Source organism: Echinops telfairi, unplaced genomic scaffold (genome assembly GCF_000313985.2).
Source record: "Echinops telfairi isolate 266 unplaced genomic scaffold, ASM31398v2 ScPeMD7_31;HRSCAF=116, whole genome shotgun sequence".
In the NCBI taxonomy this organism is placed as follows: domain Eukaryota; kingdom Metazoa; phylum Chordata; class Mammalia; order Afrosoricida; family Tenrecidae; genus Echinops; species Echinops telfairi.
In genome coordinates this window covers 25,550,203-25,565,602 of record NW_022103928.1, presented here as the reverse complement: position 1 = coordinate 25,565,602, position 15,400 = coordinate 25,550,203, and the positions used below count along the sequence as shown (strand labels likewise).

Here is a 15,400-nt window from a genome sequence, read left to right as displayed (position 1 = left end):
AAAATGACATGAAAAGATAATAGAATTTTCCCAGGAACTTTTTTGAAAACCCCCCCCCTTATATTTCTTCTTGGAATCATAGTGCCACAAGATCACCCTCTGCCTTGGTCTTTTTCTCTTTTTAAATCCATGAAATCCACAGTATTGTAAGGTCCTGGGCTTCAGTGTTCAGAGCTTTAGTCACTGATGTGCTTCATAAATTCAGATCATCTTGCTGCTGTTTTTGCCTTCACAACAATCAGGAGTCTTGGGGGTCTCTCATCGCCCCGCTGGCTGTCTTCACTGTTCGTCTCAGGGCCATCTCCATTGATGGCCCTGAGACCATCTTTCTTAAGCTACAAGGCCCAGCTCTGCGTGCCTCGTCCCGATGTGAAAGCTCAGGACGCTGGCACAAGGACAGCAGAATGTCGTCTATCTTGTCTCACAGACGCTCTGTAAAGATCCTGGGCGTCTGTGGGCATTACTACACTTCAACTAACAGCCACCATGACTTCTGGCTCCTTTCCTGGGGTTAGAACAGACAGCACAGCACGGAACTGACTATCCAGTTACAAAGAAGGAAGCCCCCATATCTTAAAGACTACATTATGGTAAATTCTTGCCATTTCTTAAAATGCTCCTACAATTCTTCCTATAACACCACTGGAAAATTATTGTTCACTATTTCCCCAAAGAGTTTAACAATATTTATGACTAAGTATATTCTCCTACTACCATATTTAGAGAATTCGACAGACACCACCTCTAATGTAGCGCCTATTTTTCTTCACAATGAACAAGAAAAACTACTCTTGTACATTAAACCCAATTTTATTTGCATGGTGTTCTATTTTTTTTGATACCTGTTTTGGTGAAAACCTCTGATGCAAACCCTCTGGCCCTTGAATGAGAGGTAAACTTTCTGGAAGACAGAGGGCGGGGTAGCAAAACCAATAGTAGAAGTGGTATTTCTTTAGATCCTAGGAGGTCAAGAAGAAGAAGACAGGATGTGAGAACAGCATCAACAGACAAAACTGGATGACCCACTTACACGAACTATTTAGGATAAGTTAAATCCATCAAGACAAAAGATGAAGGGGCACCAGGGATTGCCCTGAGCCGGAATCACTGGATGGTCGTTAACAAATTCTTCAACAAAGACCAAAGGAAAAATAACAGCACCGATAATTATTAGGATCTCAGGATGCAGCTTTTTCTTTTTTATAAATAATCAGCAGTACATTTGAAACACAATGTCTTTTCATAGCCTTTATACCAGTTTTGGTAAGATAGATAAATATAGATTCAAAAACCTTAGGTATCCAGAGAGGAAGCAGAATTAAATAGTCAGGAATGCGTTTTACATCTTAAGCTTGCATTGAATATACTCTGGATGAAGGTCTTCACTGTGGAACATTTGTGCCACTGTAACTAATCTCCAGGAAATTGTCCATTCACTTCACTTTGCTTTTGTGAAATCCAACAAAGAAATAGTCTCTCTTGTTGTGGGACTCCCACAAACACTTCCTCTCAAAATCCAGGCAACATTGCATTCGTGATTCTTTTATATATCTATATATAACAGCTTTATTGACATTCTTGATTCGTTCTGCAAGGAAGTCCAACTCTGTTTGTGCCTTACTTTGTAGAAGAGATGCCTGCTGCAATTGGAGATTTGCCAAGTGCTTTTCATTCCATTTTAGGTGGTTAGAATAAAATGTGTAAAGCAACCATTGGGATTACATATTTAAGGGAAGATAATTCTAAAACATTTATGATAATACTCAAATTATTATTATTAGCACAAATTCTGTGTGTGTGGGGGGGTAAGGATGACACTAAAATCCATCCCTGGAGGTTAGATTTTCAATGGAAGCAGCTTCTTAGAGCCACAAAAGACAGAAAAACGGTCACACAGAAAATGTGACCAGCTCAGTGGATACTCTTATCTCCAGTAGAACCTGATGGAATGCAGAACCCCTGTCTTTATCCCCATATATTCCCTCATGCACACACCACATACTACTGTTACGATGAAAGCAGGAGAGACTTTATTGGACACTTGCTAACAAGAAAAATGCTGGTGGAGCAGGCGACGCTAGCGTCACCATTATTTAATACACAAAACCACTCTGAGAGGCAGCCATTATCATCCCTTTTTTAAACAGAAAACAGGGAAGTGGCAGGGCAGGAACCAGAACACTGCACCCACCCTGCCGCTTTCCCCACTGGGACCAGACATACTCAGTGCACATACGCAAGGTGGAGCTCGACTCTGTAACACAGCGCCATTCTCTCCACAGCAGAAAAGCGCAAGCCTGTTATACATGAAGCTGTGTTCATCGTATGTCTGCATATAAATAGGTAAAAGAATGCTGTTTTAAAATTTTCTTACTGATAAATTTCAAGTCAACAACTATTAAACACTTGCTATGTACAAAAACAACCATCCATGTGTCAGTGTTGGCTTGCATGTTGCTGTGATGCAGTATTTCATGACCAGCAAGACCAGGCGTGTTGGACAGGTTTCAGTGAAGCTTCCAGACTCCAGGAGACTAGGAAGAAAAGCCTGGTGATCTACTTCGGATACTCAGATAATGAAAACCCTATTAATCGCAGAGAACATTTTCAGATAGAGGGTTAGAAGATGAGTCCCCTAGGCTGGACGGTCCACAGAACACACAGGGGCTGCCACAGTGGACTGGGGCACAGCAATGGCAGTGGCTTGGGGCCAGGCAGTGGCTTGTTCTGTTGGACATACGGTCATCGTGAGTAGGAGAGGGCATGACAGCAATTATAAAATTGACAGCATGCACAAAGTCAAGGCTGGACACTGGCAACACTAAGATGAGCGTACCATTGGCTGTCAGTCTCAGCACGAAGGAGCACAGATGATAGAAGCTCTTCTGTCTTCACAGAGGTTTCTGACTGCTCCTTCACATGGGAAGGGATGTGGGGGACAGGATTCGTCACACTACCCTTGACATAATCCCCAAGCAGAGACTGCTTGTGCTTCTGAAATTCCTCAGCATCTGTGGCCTGAACTCCCACGTGGTAGGATCACACAGCTACGTGGGTGTCTGACAGATTCCTCACTAGTGTGTGACCACTGATCGCTATCGCAGCAGTTTATCTGGCTAATTATTATTTCTTCTCCAATCTTGCTAAGAATGAAAACTGGGTGACTGTTATATAATTTATAGGAGCCCTGGTGGTGCAATGGTTACACATTGGGCTGTGATGCACATGGTCAGCAGTTCAAAACCACCAGCACCTCCAAGAGAGAAAGCCTGGGCTTTCTGAGACCGTAAACAGTTTCAGAAACTCCCAGAGGAAGTCACCGTGATTCAGCATTGAGTCGATGCCAGTGAGTTTGGTTTGGGGTGTAGTTATAGCTTATTTCTTTACTGAGACAGAATTCACATGCCATAAGACTAATCACGTATGATTTAGTGGTTCAGAGCACCGTATATGCTCAAATATAAGCTGACCTGAATATCAGCCAAGGCATCTAATTTTATCACAAAAACTGCACTCAAAATGTGCTGAAAAAACTCGGATTATACACGAGTATATATGGTATATTGATAAGGGAAGTCTGGTGGCACTTTGGGTTAGACATTGGCTGCTAACTGCAAAGTTAGTGGTTCAAACCTACCAGCCAATTTGAGGGAGAAAGGTGAGGCTGTCTGCTCCCACAAAGACTGACAGTCTCAGGAACCCTATATAGGCTAGCTATGAATTGGAAATGACTTGTTGACAGTGAGTTTGGGCTTGGGATTTAAGTATATTGCCACCATCAATACTAATTCAACAACATTTTCATCACCACCACCAGCCCAAACCCCCCTTTCTCGTTAACAGTTACTCCCATTCCTACCATCTTCACTTCCTGGTCACCACGAATGTACCTCTGTCTCTATGGATGGGTCTATTCTGGACTTTTCATATAAATGGAATCTTACTAGATAACTTTTTAAATATGAATTTATATGTAAATGTGTGGCCAGATGAGAACACCAATAATTACAGTTTCTGCAATCCCCAATTCTCTCACTAATTTATCAACTAAGAACCTACTCCCTGATGGCAAATCAAGCAACACAAGTAAAGCGAATGAAGTGTCTCTTCCTCTGAGCCCCAGCAACAGCAGGCAGGAAAGCAAGCCCATCTCCAAAGACTACTAGCTCTCTGTGCTTAAACGATTTGTCATAACTGATCTTTAGTAAAAGGTTAAACAATTCAAGATCAAGGACTCCACAATTTCTAAGACACTTTAGTAGGCCATCTTCAAAAGTCAAAAGGCTTGAATTTCTTGGGATCCTTTTTAGAATACAAAGGACCTCAATTAAATTAAACACAAAGCTTTGTGTCTGATATAGACTTTAAAGGATATAGACTTTTATTTTAAAGCCAAGCTAAGTATGCTCAGTAAAAAGCGCTAAAAGGCCAATGTGCGTACTGATTCTAGGAAACACCTTAAAACTGGAGTAAGAGCTAACAATTATTTATCTCATTAAAAGCTTACTGTCAATTATGTTCTACTAATCAACATTCTTAGTACAGAGACTGTATTGATGTTCAACAAACAAAACCAAGGCTGTCTACTTCCAATCTTTATCTCTATCTAGCCCAGTAAAGAAGCTAAAAAAATTACTCAGTGTTATAGATAAAATTATCAATGTCAAATTTCACCTACTAAGGATCTGTGGGTCTTCAACAATCTCGGGGGTTTCAACCCTCTGAGAAGACAGGCCTGGGGGTCTGCTTCTGGAAGGTCCCGGTCTCGAAAGCCCTGCGGGCGTCCCACTCTGCACACGGGGCCTTCATGAGCTGGACTCCACTGGAGAGCAACTAACAATCACCACCACGCTGATGATGAAGATAAACATTTTTGTGTCCCCTACCCCCATCAGTGTTACAGAAAAACTGATGCAAAAAAACTGGCTTCCAGTAGACAGTCACCCTCTGACGTCGTCTCCAGCTTGCTTCCTGCTCTCCTTTTCAGTAAACTAGGAAGGCAGCGTTCAAAGAAAAGGAGAATTATTTCCTGGGAATACCAACAATTTGTCAAGAAAGAAAAAGAAATGTGGGGTGGAAGATGGATACCCAAACCAGATGAAATTATTGTGAAACAAACACACTTAATATATATCCACATCACTAAGTTTATAGGCCAACTCCTAACATTTATTCTACAGAAAAAGTCATTATGGCATGATTGTTCACTGTAGCACTTTCTATAGTAATTAAGAATGGGAGAAAGTTTTAACAGTACTCAGAAGTCTATGGAACATCATTTAACAGATGACAGATGACAGTTATCATAATCATAATTATATGAGGGTTTTCAAAGTATCCATGGAAATGTTCCTTTATCCTTTCATTCCATTTTCCCTCGAACTTTTGGAAGCCTTTCATATATAAAATGCCCATGTGTGTGTGTCAGGGGAGGGGGGAGTAAGGGGCACATGCCAGCCCCTGCATCTGTACAATCAGCCCCTTCCTTCCCCCCATTTTCCCTCCCACTGGGGCCAGGTTCTCTCTCCCAGCTCATCACCCCGGCTTCCTTAGGCAGCAGTTGTTAAGTACTGGGGTTCTTTTTCTCTTTCAGGCTGTCCTTCATACTCATTTTAATCCAATCTCATGTATATAAAACTCCCCCCACCCCTTTCTTTCTTAAAAACAAAACAAAACAGGGAAGGTGGATCCTCGAGACTCTGCCCTTTCCTTACATTGAAAGATCAGCAACTGAGCTCTGCAGCACTACTTCCAACAAAGATATGTAACCTACAACCGAACCCAACCCTTTGCTGCGGAGTCCTTCCATTGAAAACCCATCGCCAGAGTCCATCCTGCCTCACAGTGACCCTAGAGGACGGATTAGTGCTGCTCCCTAGGGGCTCCGATCCATAAATGTTTCTCTTGAGGAGTGGCTGCTGGGCTCCAGCTGTTGACCTTGCTGCCTTCACTGTGTAACCCCCTAAGCCACCAGGTCCTTCCAACAGTGAAATCACTCCTTCCAGAGCTGACGTCATCATGTCCTGGGTAACCACTGCGGTTACCCTTACCAGCCCCTTCAGAAAGAATAACTGTACATAAGAAACAAGCCCTGGGGCACTCTGGCCAGGAATAAAATGACCATCCCTTTAACCGCTGTAGCCTGACAGCTGGAGTTGGGCGTTAAGAGCTCGGGAGAGGACAGCAGTAGTTGGTACTGCGGTTCCCGGGGTGGAATCAGGGAGCTTCACTAGTTTTGAAATAACAGAAAGTGCATTTACTTACTGCAAATGTCAAGAGGAGGAACTTGTTGAGGAGTACAGGATTTTCAAGAGCAGCGCCCGATTTTATTGATTCCCATATCTGTCAGAAGCAAGACACGTGTCAGGGTGGGTTATCAAGCATCTTGGAGTATCTCTCCCTCAAAAGAAACATGGAGAAAACCCCACTGCCTCCTTCCCAGCAGGCTCAGCACTACTCGATCCAGGCAATTCCTCTGCCCGCTTATCCCAGCCTCTACTCCAGCCCCGCTCCCCTCACATTTTGAGAAGACTGAAACCACCCAGAATTCTGCTCCCGGTGTCCCTCACCATCAGAGCAGACAAAGGAATCGGTCACGATCCTGCTGCCTTCACTGTTCCCTGCAATCAGGAGTTCCTTATTGTCTACTCAACACCAGCATGTCCAAGTGGTAGAAACCAACGACACAGTCCCTAGCCTCTGACGCTCACAATCGAATGGGCAGACAAGGAATTTGCCATCAGGAAAGTATGCAGAATTCCAGAAGGGCAGGGAGGATGGTGGATGGAAGGAGGTGGGGAGGCAGTGTGACCCTGACCCACAGCAAGTAGAACTATGCTCCATAGGACTTGTACTGTCTGACTTCTTGGAGCCACATCACCAAGTCTTTCCTCTGAGGGGCCTCTGGGTGGAGTCGAACCACCCATCTTGGGTTAACACCTGGCCCTGCTAACCATTTGTACCACCCAGGGGCTCCGGAATCTCTGGGAGGGGCACTAAACTCAGCAGGGGAGGTGGGAGGGGCAAGTGTCAGGGACAATTCTTGGGGAAAGTGATCTGAATTATGTCTAGATAATTTCTTAATGTCTTATTTTGGACCACCTTTCCCTGAGAGATGAAGAAAAGAGAATAAACTCCCAGTTTGTGCATGCTCAGCAAGTACCAGGGCCGAAAACAAGAGGAACAGCTGAGGCTAGTTGACAGCCCTGGTTACATACAAAGTGTTTCAATAACTAAAATTAGTTACTCGCCTTATGAGACCTAAGCAAGACAACGAACTATGTGGATGAGCCCACAGAATGGTCTAAGAGTAAGGTGACCAGACATCCCGCTTTTGGCGGGACAGTCCCGATTTTTGGCGTTTTTTAAAAAGTCCTGATTTTTTTGAAAGAATGCATGACAAGCTAGGGAATGGACTATTTGGTCCATATAGACCAAATTTTTAATCAAGAACCCCACCCCCACGCCCCGGTCAATGGTGTCCCGCTTTAAATCTGGTCACCTTATCTAAGAGGTAAATGGGCAGAGAGGGTAAGCTCCTGCTCTTGAAATATTAGGCATGGAGGAGCAGATTCACTGCCAAGCAGGCCCCACTCTGACAAGCTGGAGAAGAAATAAGGGCTGAGAGCCCAAGAACACCCCTCACCGGTGGGATGCCTGCTTTCCTAGATGCTAGATTGCCCTCGGCTCAAGGAGCAGTCGAGCCACAGGCCAAGAAAAACACAGGCCTTTGCTGCCAGAGCCCATTGGCTGTGGTCATTGCTAGGGAGGGGAGAGAGGTCTGCCTGCCTGCCTGAGACTGGAGGTGGAAGACATCCTCTGTCACTTCTGCACCCAAATAAATAAGACTCTTGTTTTGAAGGCCAGTGTGAAGACCATTCACATAGATAGGTTAGAGGACTGGGCTTCTTCCTGCCCCCTGAGTTCCTCTGATTCAAATGTAAGGAAGGAAAGGAAAGATGTTCCAGGCAGAAACCCATCATGTGCAAGGGACAGAAGAAAGAACACGGAGATTAGAAGCAGGTCGTGATAATTCCGTGATCACTCAAACTCAGTAGTGAAGGTGATGGGGAGTCTGATCGTTTCCTTTAGCACTGTGATGCTTGGCCTTGTGAAGTGTCTCCAGCACACACAAGGAACAGGGTCCAAAATGCATCCAGAAGCAAAAGCATAGCTCACCTATGAGGGAACTTCAAAAAGTTCATAGAAAAACCCTATTCACTTTTCATCCCGTCTTCCATGAACTTCCCACCAACACAAAAAGAGAAAAAACAATACTCACTGGTAGAGATTAAACTGTCCCATCCCGGGCCCCACCCCGTTCCCCGCCCCCCGAAAATGGGTGTCAACTTGGCTAGACCAGGAATCCAACTATTATTAAATTGACGCCCATTTTGTGATCTAATGTAATTATCCTATGTGTTGTCAATCCTAGCCACTATGAGGTTTATGAGGTAGTATTAGAGGCAGTTATGTCAATGAGGCAGGATAAGAGCTATAGCCTTAGGCTGTATCTAGAGTCAATCTCTTTTGAGATATAAAAAAGACTCAACAAGCAAGTAGAGATTAGAGAGGCCTCAGAATCAAGAGGGCCAGGAACAGAGAATATTCTTTGGACCTGAGGGACCTGTGCTAGGAGCCTCCTAGACCCGAGGAAGACGGAGGCCAAGACACACGGAGATCTCCATGGAACACTGGACCACAGATGTGGAATGGAAATAAGGACCTTCTTGCAGAGCCACCAGAGAGAGAAAGCCTTCTCCTAGAGGCAGCATTCTGCATTCAGTCGTTTGCTCTCCTAAACTGTGAGAGAACATATTTCTCTTCTTTAAAGCCACCACGCGTGGGGTTTCTGTTAGAGAAACACTAGATAACTAAGGCACCCACAAACACTTTTGAGTCCCTGCTCTATTTGTTTCTCTGACAGAATCCATGGCCCTGATCAGGTACACCACAGCCGTCAGGACCAAAGAACACGTGACAGATACGTTATTTTTGCCATCTGACCTCATTTGCTGCTTGTTCCAAAAGGAGCTTCTTATCCGCAGTCTTGAAGGACTCCAGTGTATTGGTGTTATACAGCGTGCCAACCGCTGGGCAGCAACGGGCTGGGGTGGGAGTATTCCTAGAGACAGAAGAAAAATGATTAACCAAGCATGGCTAGGATGCAGAGAGCACCCCACCCGCCTTCTCTCTCCTCGCTCTGCAAAAAAAACCCAAACAAACCCCAAAGCATTGCCATCAAGCTCATTCCGATTCATGCTGACCCAGGAGCATCAAAGTACAACTGCTCCATCGGTTTTCTCAGCTACGTAATCCTAAGAACAAGGAGCCCCAGTGGGGCAGTGGAGAGGTACTCAGTTCAAACCCACCCAGGAGCTATATGGGAAGATCTGCTTCCCCGAGGATTATAACCAAGACCTGGTGATCTGCTCCCTTAAACAGTGCAGCCTTGGAAGCCCCATGGATGGGGCAGTGACTCTCTTGCAGAGGGCCACGATGAGCTGGAACCCATTTCAGGGCACAGAACAAGAGCAAACTATGATGTTAAGGTACTCCTGGGGTCTACAAATGAAGGGGAGGACAGTAGGCTCTCCAAAGTATCTTGTTTTCCTCTCTTTCTGCTCTGTCTTATTATTAAGACAGGGAGGAAGCTGTAACAAGCATTTCTGAGTAACGATCACCACTCCGCAGTTCTCACAGCACCGGGCACACTGTGCTTCAGACCCTTGTTTCCACTTCTCTTGCACACCGAGAGCTCCCCCAGAGACCAGGCTCCCTGAGTCTTTGTGCTGCAAACACCTACATGTTAACAGAGGAGGCTCGGAATGTTTCATGAAAAGGTTTTCAAGGACTTTCCATATACACTCATGCATATATACAACAAGAAAAAGAAATGCTAAAAAATAAAAACAACAACAAAAAAATAAAAATAAAAACAAAACTGGTTGCCACCTAGCCTTTCCAACTCATAGCAACCCCAAGAGCGCAAAGCGTAACTGCTCCGTGGGGTTTTCCAGGCTGTGAAGGTCCAGAAGCTGCGTGCCTGGCCTTTTCCCCAGGTACCTCAGGGTGGGACCAGGCAAGGACTTGACCATCTGTAACCATCCAGGGACTCAAACTCTTCTGTCTCTCTCTTTTTCAAAAAAGTGAAGGCAATAATCAAGAAAATAATTGGTAAATAAATAACTTGTTCCTTCTGAAGAATTATTCATTAAACTTGCCAATGACCCTAATAAAGAGGGACTCGGACAGCCTTAGACTTTTAAATCTGCTCCAGAGATTATTCAGTGGCTTTTTCACAAGTAGATTAGAGATCTTTCTTCCTAGTGCCTCTGGAAGGGCTCGACTCCCAATCTTGGAGTTAGTAGGCAAGCCGTGTACCATCTGCACCACGAGGACCAGATGGTACCTGTTCTCTCTCTCTCTCTCTCTCACTGCCATCAAGTTGATGCCCACCCAGTACCCTATAAGACAGGTTAGAACTGCCCTGATGAGCTGCCAAGACTAGGTCTTTCTGGGAGTAGAAAGCCCTGTCTGTCTCCCTCAGAGCAGCTGGTGGTTTTGAACTTCTGACCTTGTGGATCACAGCCCAACTCGTAATCACAATGCCACCAAGGTTCCAGTCCTGACGCCTGTTAGGGAGTGGTAACTATCTGCTGAAAAAGAAATGAACCAGCTACTTTTTGGCACCTAGCACAGGTCCCTGTGCTCTGGAAGAAACAACAGAATCATGAGGTGCGGGTCCTGCTCAGAATGGAGCTTCCCTAATTTCCCACCTGGCTTAGAGAGGAGGGAAATGAATAGTCACCCCTTGCCAAAAGCAAGCCGTGCTCTTTCCCTTAGATTCAGAGCAAATACTCACAAGTCAAATGCACTGTACTCCAACGTTAAACGAGCAGGCAGCCCAACAGAATCACCTGGAAAGAATTATCATCATATTTTTAATTACAAACCAGAAACAGCATCACTCATAATAAAAAAGTAAATGAGTGCAATGTTGTTCACTTTGCTGAACCCAACGTGGCCTGCCTAGTTCCTCACTATCCCTAATGCACACACGGGGGCTTAGCAGAAGGTGGCAGAGCTCTTGTGAGTATGCAGAAAATCCCAAGATTATAAAAAAGATTTATTGGAAAAAAGCATTCCCAGGGAGAGAGGGGAAAAAATTAGGAGCTGATACCAGGGGCTCAAGTAGAAAGAAAATGTTTTGAGAATGATGATGGCAACAGAAGTACAAAAGTGCTTGATACAATGGATGGATGGATAGTGATAAGAGCTGTGAGCACCCCCAATAATTTTTTTTTAAAAAGCATTTCCAAATTTTTCCCTAGTAATACTAAAAAATAGTACTGATTACTTAGATTTATTCATTGGTTTCAATACTCCCTTTCTTTTCCCCACAACTGGGGAAATTAAGTGAAAGTAAGGTTGGATCAAAAGTCAAGAAGCAAAATAGAAAACCCTGAACAGCAGTAATTACAAAAGACAAGACTTGCCACTCACTGCAGTCAAGTAGATTTTAACTTACTGCAACCCTATAAGGGTTTTCGAGGCTGTAAGTCTTTCTGGGAACAGACAGCTTCATCTTTCTTTAGGGGTGCAGCTGGTGGGTTTGAACCACTGACCTTTTGGTTAGCAAGCCAACACTTACCCAACACGTCCATTAGGGCCCCTTTACCAAAGACAAAGGTATGCTGTTCTAAAGAGAAGGGGGAACGATACCAGGGGGCAGAGGGGCAAACAGCAGATGACAGAAGCTGGGAGTTTGCTTACCATTATAGTAATAACCCTTAATGTCCTTGGGTGTTTCATCCAGCCGATACTCATTCAGCTTCTTCTGGGTCAACTCATGCCAGAACCCCACATCCAAGGCACTGCTAAAGGGGGCAAATTGCAGTTTGGAGAGGCCAGGGTCTCCCATTGCGGCTGCCATTCTGTGTTGCCTACTAAAAGCAAAGCAGCAAAATAGCATTCCCACACAAATTCAATGAGGAAGAACTTTGTGACTAATGCTCTAAACAAGCAAACCAGTACTCAAAGGGATACAGGGTACCTTAAGGCAAAACTTCGAAAATTACCCTGAGTAATTTTCCAACTGAAAGATGCTTCAAAATACACTGGTTTGTCTAACTATCCCGTTCTGATCTTCCTTTCTAGTTAGAATTGGCCTAATCAACACTAGTGTTGTTCCTTCTGCAACACAGTGCCAGGCCCAGCCACGTTTGCCATTCTGCATAGACACAGAGGACTCTACACGTATAGGATTAAACCCCCACACTAGGAGACCACTGAGGAGGAACATGCTTTGGCCTCCCTGGTTGAGAAGAAAAACTAGTTCCCATCTCTAAAATGCCTGACATTTTTGTGAAATATCCTATTTAATATTTTAAATGCACCAAAACTTCTCACTTAACCCACACTGTTTAGTATCTAATTTCCTTCTCTTAAAGTCATAGAGTAAATCCAAGGTTCTCAACCTTCCTCATGCCGCGACCCTTTCACACACTTCCTCGGGTGGTGGTGACCCTCAACCATAAAACTATTTTCGTTGCTACTTCATAACTGTCATTTTGCTACTGTTATGAATCGGGTGACCCCTGTGAAAGGGTTGTTCAACCCCCGAAGGGGTCACGACCCACAGGTTGAGAACCGCTGGAGTCAATGTTGAAATGTGTTCGTGGGATCATTGGAGAGGAGGGGAAGTGAAGGATTCTCATCAGTTACAGGGTAGGAACTACCAGCTACTGCTCTTCAAAGTAGGCAGTATCCCCTGAGATGTGGGAAAGATGGACCTTAGACTGCACTGTCACATTACACACTGCCATCGAGCCGGTTGCAACTCAACGCGAAGCTACAGCAGTGAGTTTGATAGGCAAACAGGGCAGTGTAGTTTAAGTTCCATATTCCCCACATACCCTCAAAATACACATCCTAGTTTGAAGAGATTCCTTCACTTCCCTCAGCTCCAATTACTCCCATGAGCACATTGGTGTTTCTACAGCAAATGTACACATAGACACCCGAGACCAGTTTCACAGTCTTCCAGAGTAGTTTCCGGTGAGGTTTGTACCAGAGTGACAAAAAAACTCTCCGTCTTCCAAACTTGTCGGGTTTGGGAATGACTGAGAGGGCGCTTTAGACTGGCAGAAAGTGTGACAGAATGTAAAATGAGTAGTTTGCGAACAAAGCGATGAAAGTCAAGCAGCAGGAGAGAAGCCTGGCGCAAAGCAGGGAGCAGCCGGGCCTGCCTTCGTGGAAGGACTGGCAGTGGCAGCCTAAGGACAGCAGAGGAAGACTCCGGGGGCTTGCAGAGCGGGGCTGTCGGGCTGCGCCCCTTGTTGACACGGGAGAACACAGAAGGCTGAAGAAAGTTGGAGTGGGGAGGAAGCCAGGGACACTTTGGAGCAGGGAATCTGATCTACTTCTGCAGTGGCAAAATGGCTTAGAAGGAAGCAGAAAGAGAAGTTCAATTAGGAATCTAAACATTCATGTGACGAGGGAGTGAAAACAATTTCAAACTAGAACCAACCTAAACCCACTGCCACCCAGTCGATTCCGTACAGGACAGTGTTTCTGCGACGGTACGTTTGCGCAACAGCAGACAGCCTCATTTTTCTCCAGCAGAGCAGCTTGCTGGGCTTGAAGAGCTGACATTGGAGTTCGCAGCCCAAGTTTCAGAAGACTTAACATTGTGAAAATGTCAATACTACTAAAAGTGATTTATAAATGCAGCGCAATACTGATCTAAATCCCAATGATATTTTGGGCTAAAATGGAAAAATTAATCACCAAGTTTTTATATGGACAGGGAATAGGCCACAAATACCTGAACCAATATTGAAGAGGAAGAACAGAGTAAGAGAGGCCTCATCCTCCTCGTTACCAAAACATACTATGCAGCCACAATAATCAAAATGGTCTGGACTTAGCAAGTGATAAAGTTAAACAAAAAAATGTCTGCTACTGGTTCTGTGATTAGATACATAGACCAGTGGAACAGACTTGCCAATTCAGAAGGAATTCTATCCATTGATAAGCAAATGATTTGCAAAAAGGTGCTAAAGTTCAATCACTGGGGAAGAAACAATCTCTTCAATAAATGGTGCTGGCAAGACTGGAGATCCACATGCAGAAAAATGAAACAAAACCTAGATCTCAGACCATATACAAAAACAAACTCAAAATAGATCAAAGACCTAGATGTTAAAGCTTAAAATATGAAGTGCTCAGAAGAAAACATAAGGATCAATGTAACAACGATGAGAAATACAACTTTCCTCTAATTCCTAAATATTTCCTCCCCGTTCCCACTACCATGACTCGAATTCGACCTTGCAAGTCTGGCTAGACCAGAGGATGTACACTGGTACAGATAGGAACTGAAAATACACGGAATCCAGGGCGGATGAGCCCTATAGGACCAGTGGTGTGAGCGGCGAAACAGAGAGGGTAAAGGGAGAGTGAGTAGGAAAGAGGGAACCGATTACAAGGAACTATATGTGACCTCCTCCCTGGGGGACAGACAACCGAAAAGTGGGTGAAGGGAGACGTCAGACAGGGCAAGATATGACAAAACACCAATTTATAAACTATCAAGAGCTCATGAGGGAGGGGGGAGCGGGGAGGGAGGGGAAAAATGAGGACCTAATGTCGGGGGTTTAAGTGGAGAGAAAATGTTTTGAGAATGATGTACAAATGTACTTTACACAATTGATGTGTGTATGGATTGCGATAACAGTTGTATGAGCCCCTAATAAAATGTTTAAAAAAAGAAAACATAAGGATAAAACATTAGAACCTAATTTTTATAAACTTCCTCTCTGGGGGACGGACAAGAGAAAAGTGGGTGAAGGGAGACGTCAGACATTGTAAGACATGACAAAATGATAATAATTTATAAATTATCAAGGGTTCATGAGGGAGGGGGGAGCAAGGAGGGAGGGGGGAAAATGAGGAGCTGATACCAAGAGCCTAAGTGGAGAGCAAATGTTTTGAGAATGACGAGGGCAACGAATGTACAAATGTGCTCGACACAATTGATGTATGTATGGATTGTGATAAGAGTTGTATGAGCCCCCAATAAAATGATTTTAAGAAAACCAATAAGTTATCAGTCACAACTATTAAATGGTAGAGAGGCCATGTCTGACCTTGACCTCCTTCAGCTACGCAAGGGGGAAGGAGTATCCAACTCCACAGCATTAAGGAGAGGTCAGGCTGTCCAACCTTCTTCATTCCATTCTGTTACCAACCGCTCCTCCATGGCACGCTACCTCCTTTGCTGGTTTGAAAATCTGTTGCAATGGCCACAGAGAACGTAAACAATACTCACGATTATGGGGGTTTATAAGGAAAGTTAACAGGTTGTCACAAGTCAGGATCAGGAAACATTTAAGGA

At 44.4% G+C, this 15,400-nt stretch overlaps 1 protein-coding gene across 1 annotated transcript in view; it reads right to left on the bottom strand.

Annotated features, from left to right (window-relative positions):
- The window catches only part of ATG7 (autophagy related 7), a 220,186-nt gene that overhangs the window by 194,750 nt on the left and 10,036 nt on the right, over nt 1–15,400 (bottom strand). Inside the window, exons 2-6 of the mRNA XM_030885613.2 lie at nt 11,776–11,948; nt 10,865–10,919; nt 9,007–9,124; nt 6,265–6,342; nt 843–959 (exon numbers count right to left, since the gene is read on the bottom strand). Coding sequence (XP_030741473.2) covers nt 843–959; nt 6,265–6,342; nt 9,007–9,124; nt 10,865–10,919; nt 11,776–11,935 — 528 coding nt within the window. The 5' untranslated portion in view covers nt 11,936–11,948. The remainder of the gene's footprint in view (nt 1–842; nt 960–6,264; nt 6,343–9,006; nt 9,125–10,864; nt 10,920–11,775; nt 11,949–15,400) is intronic.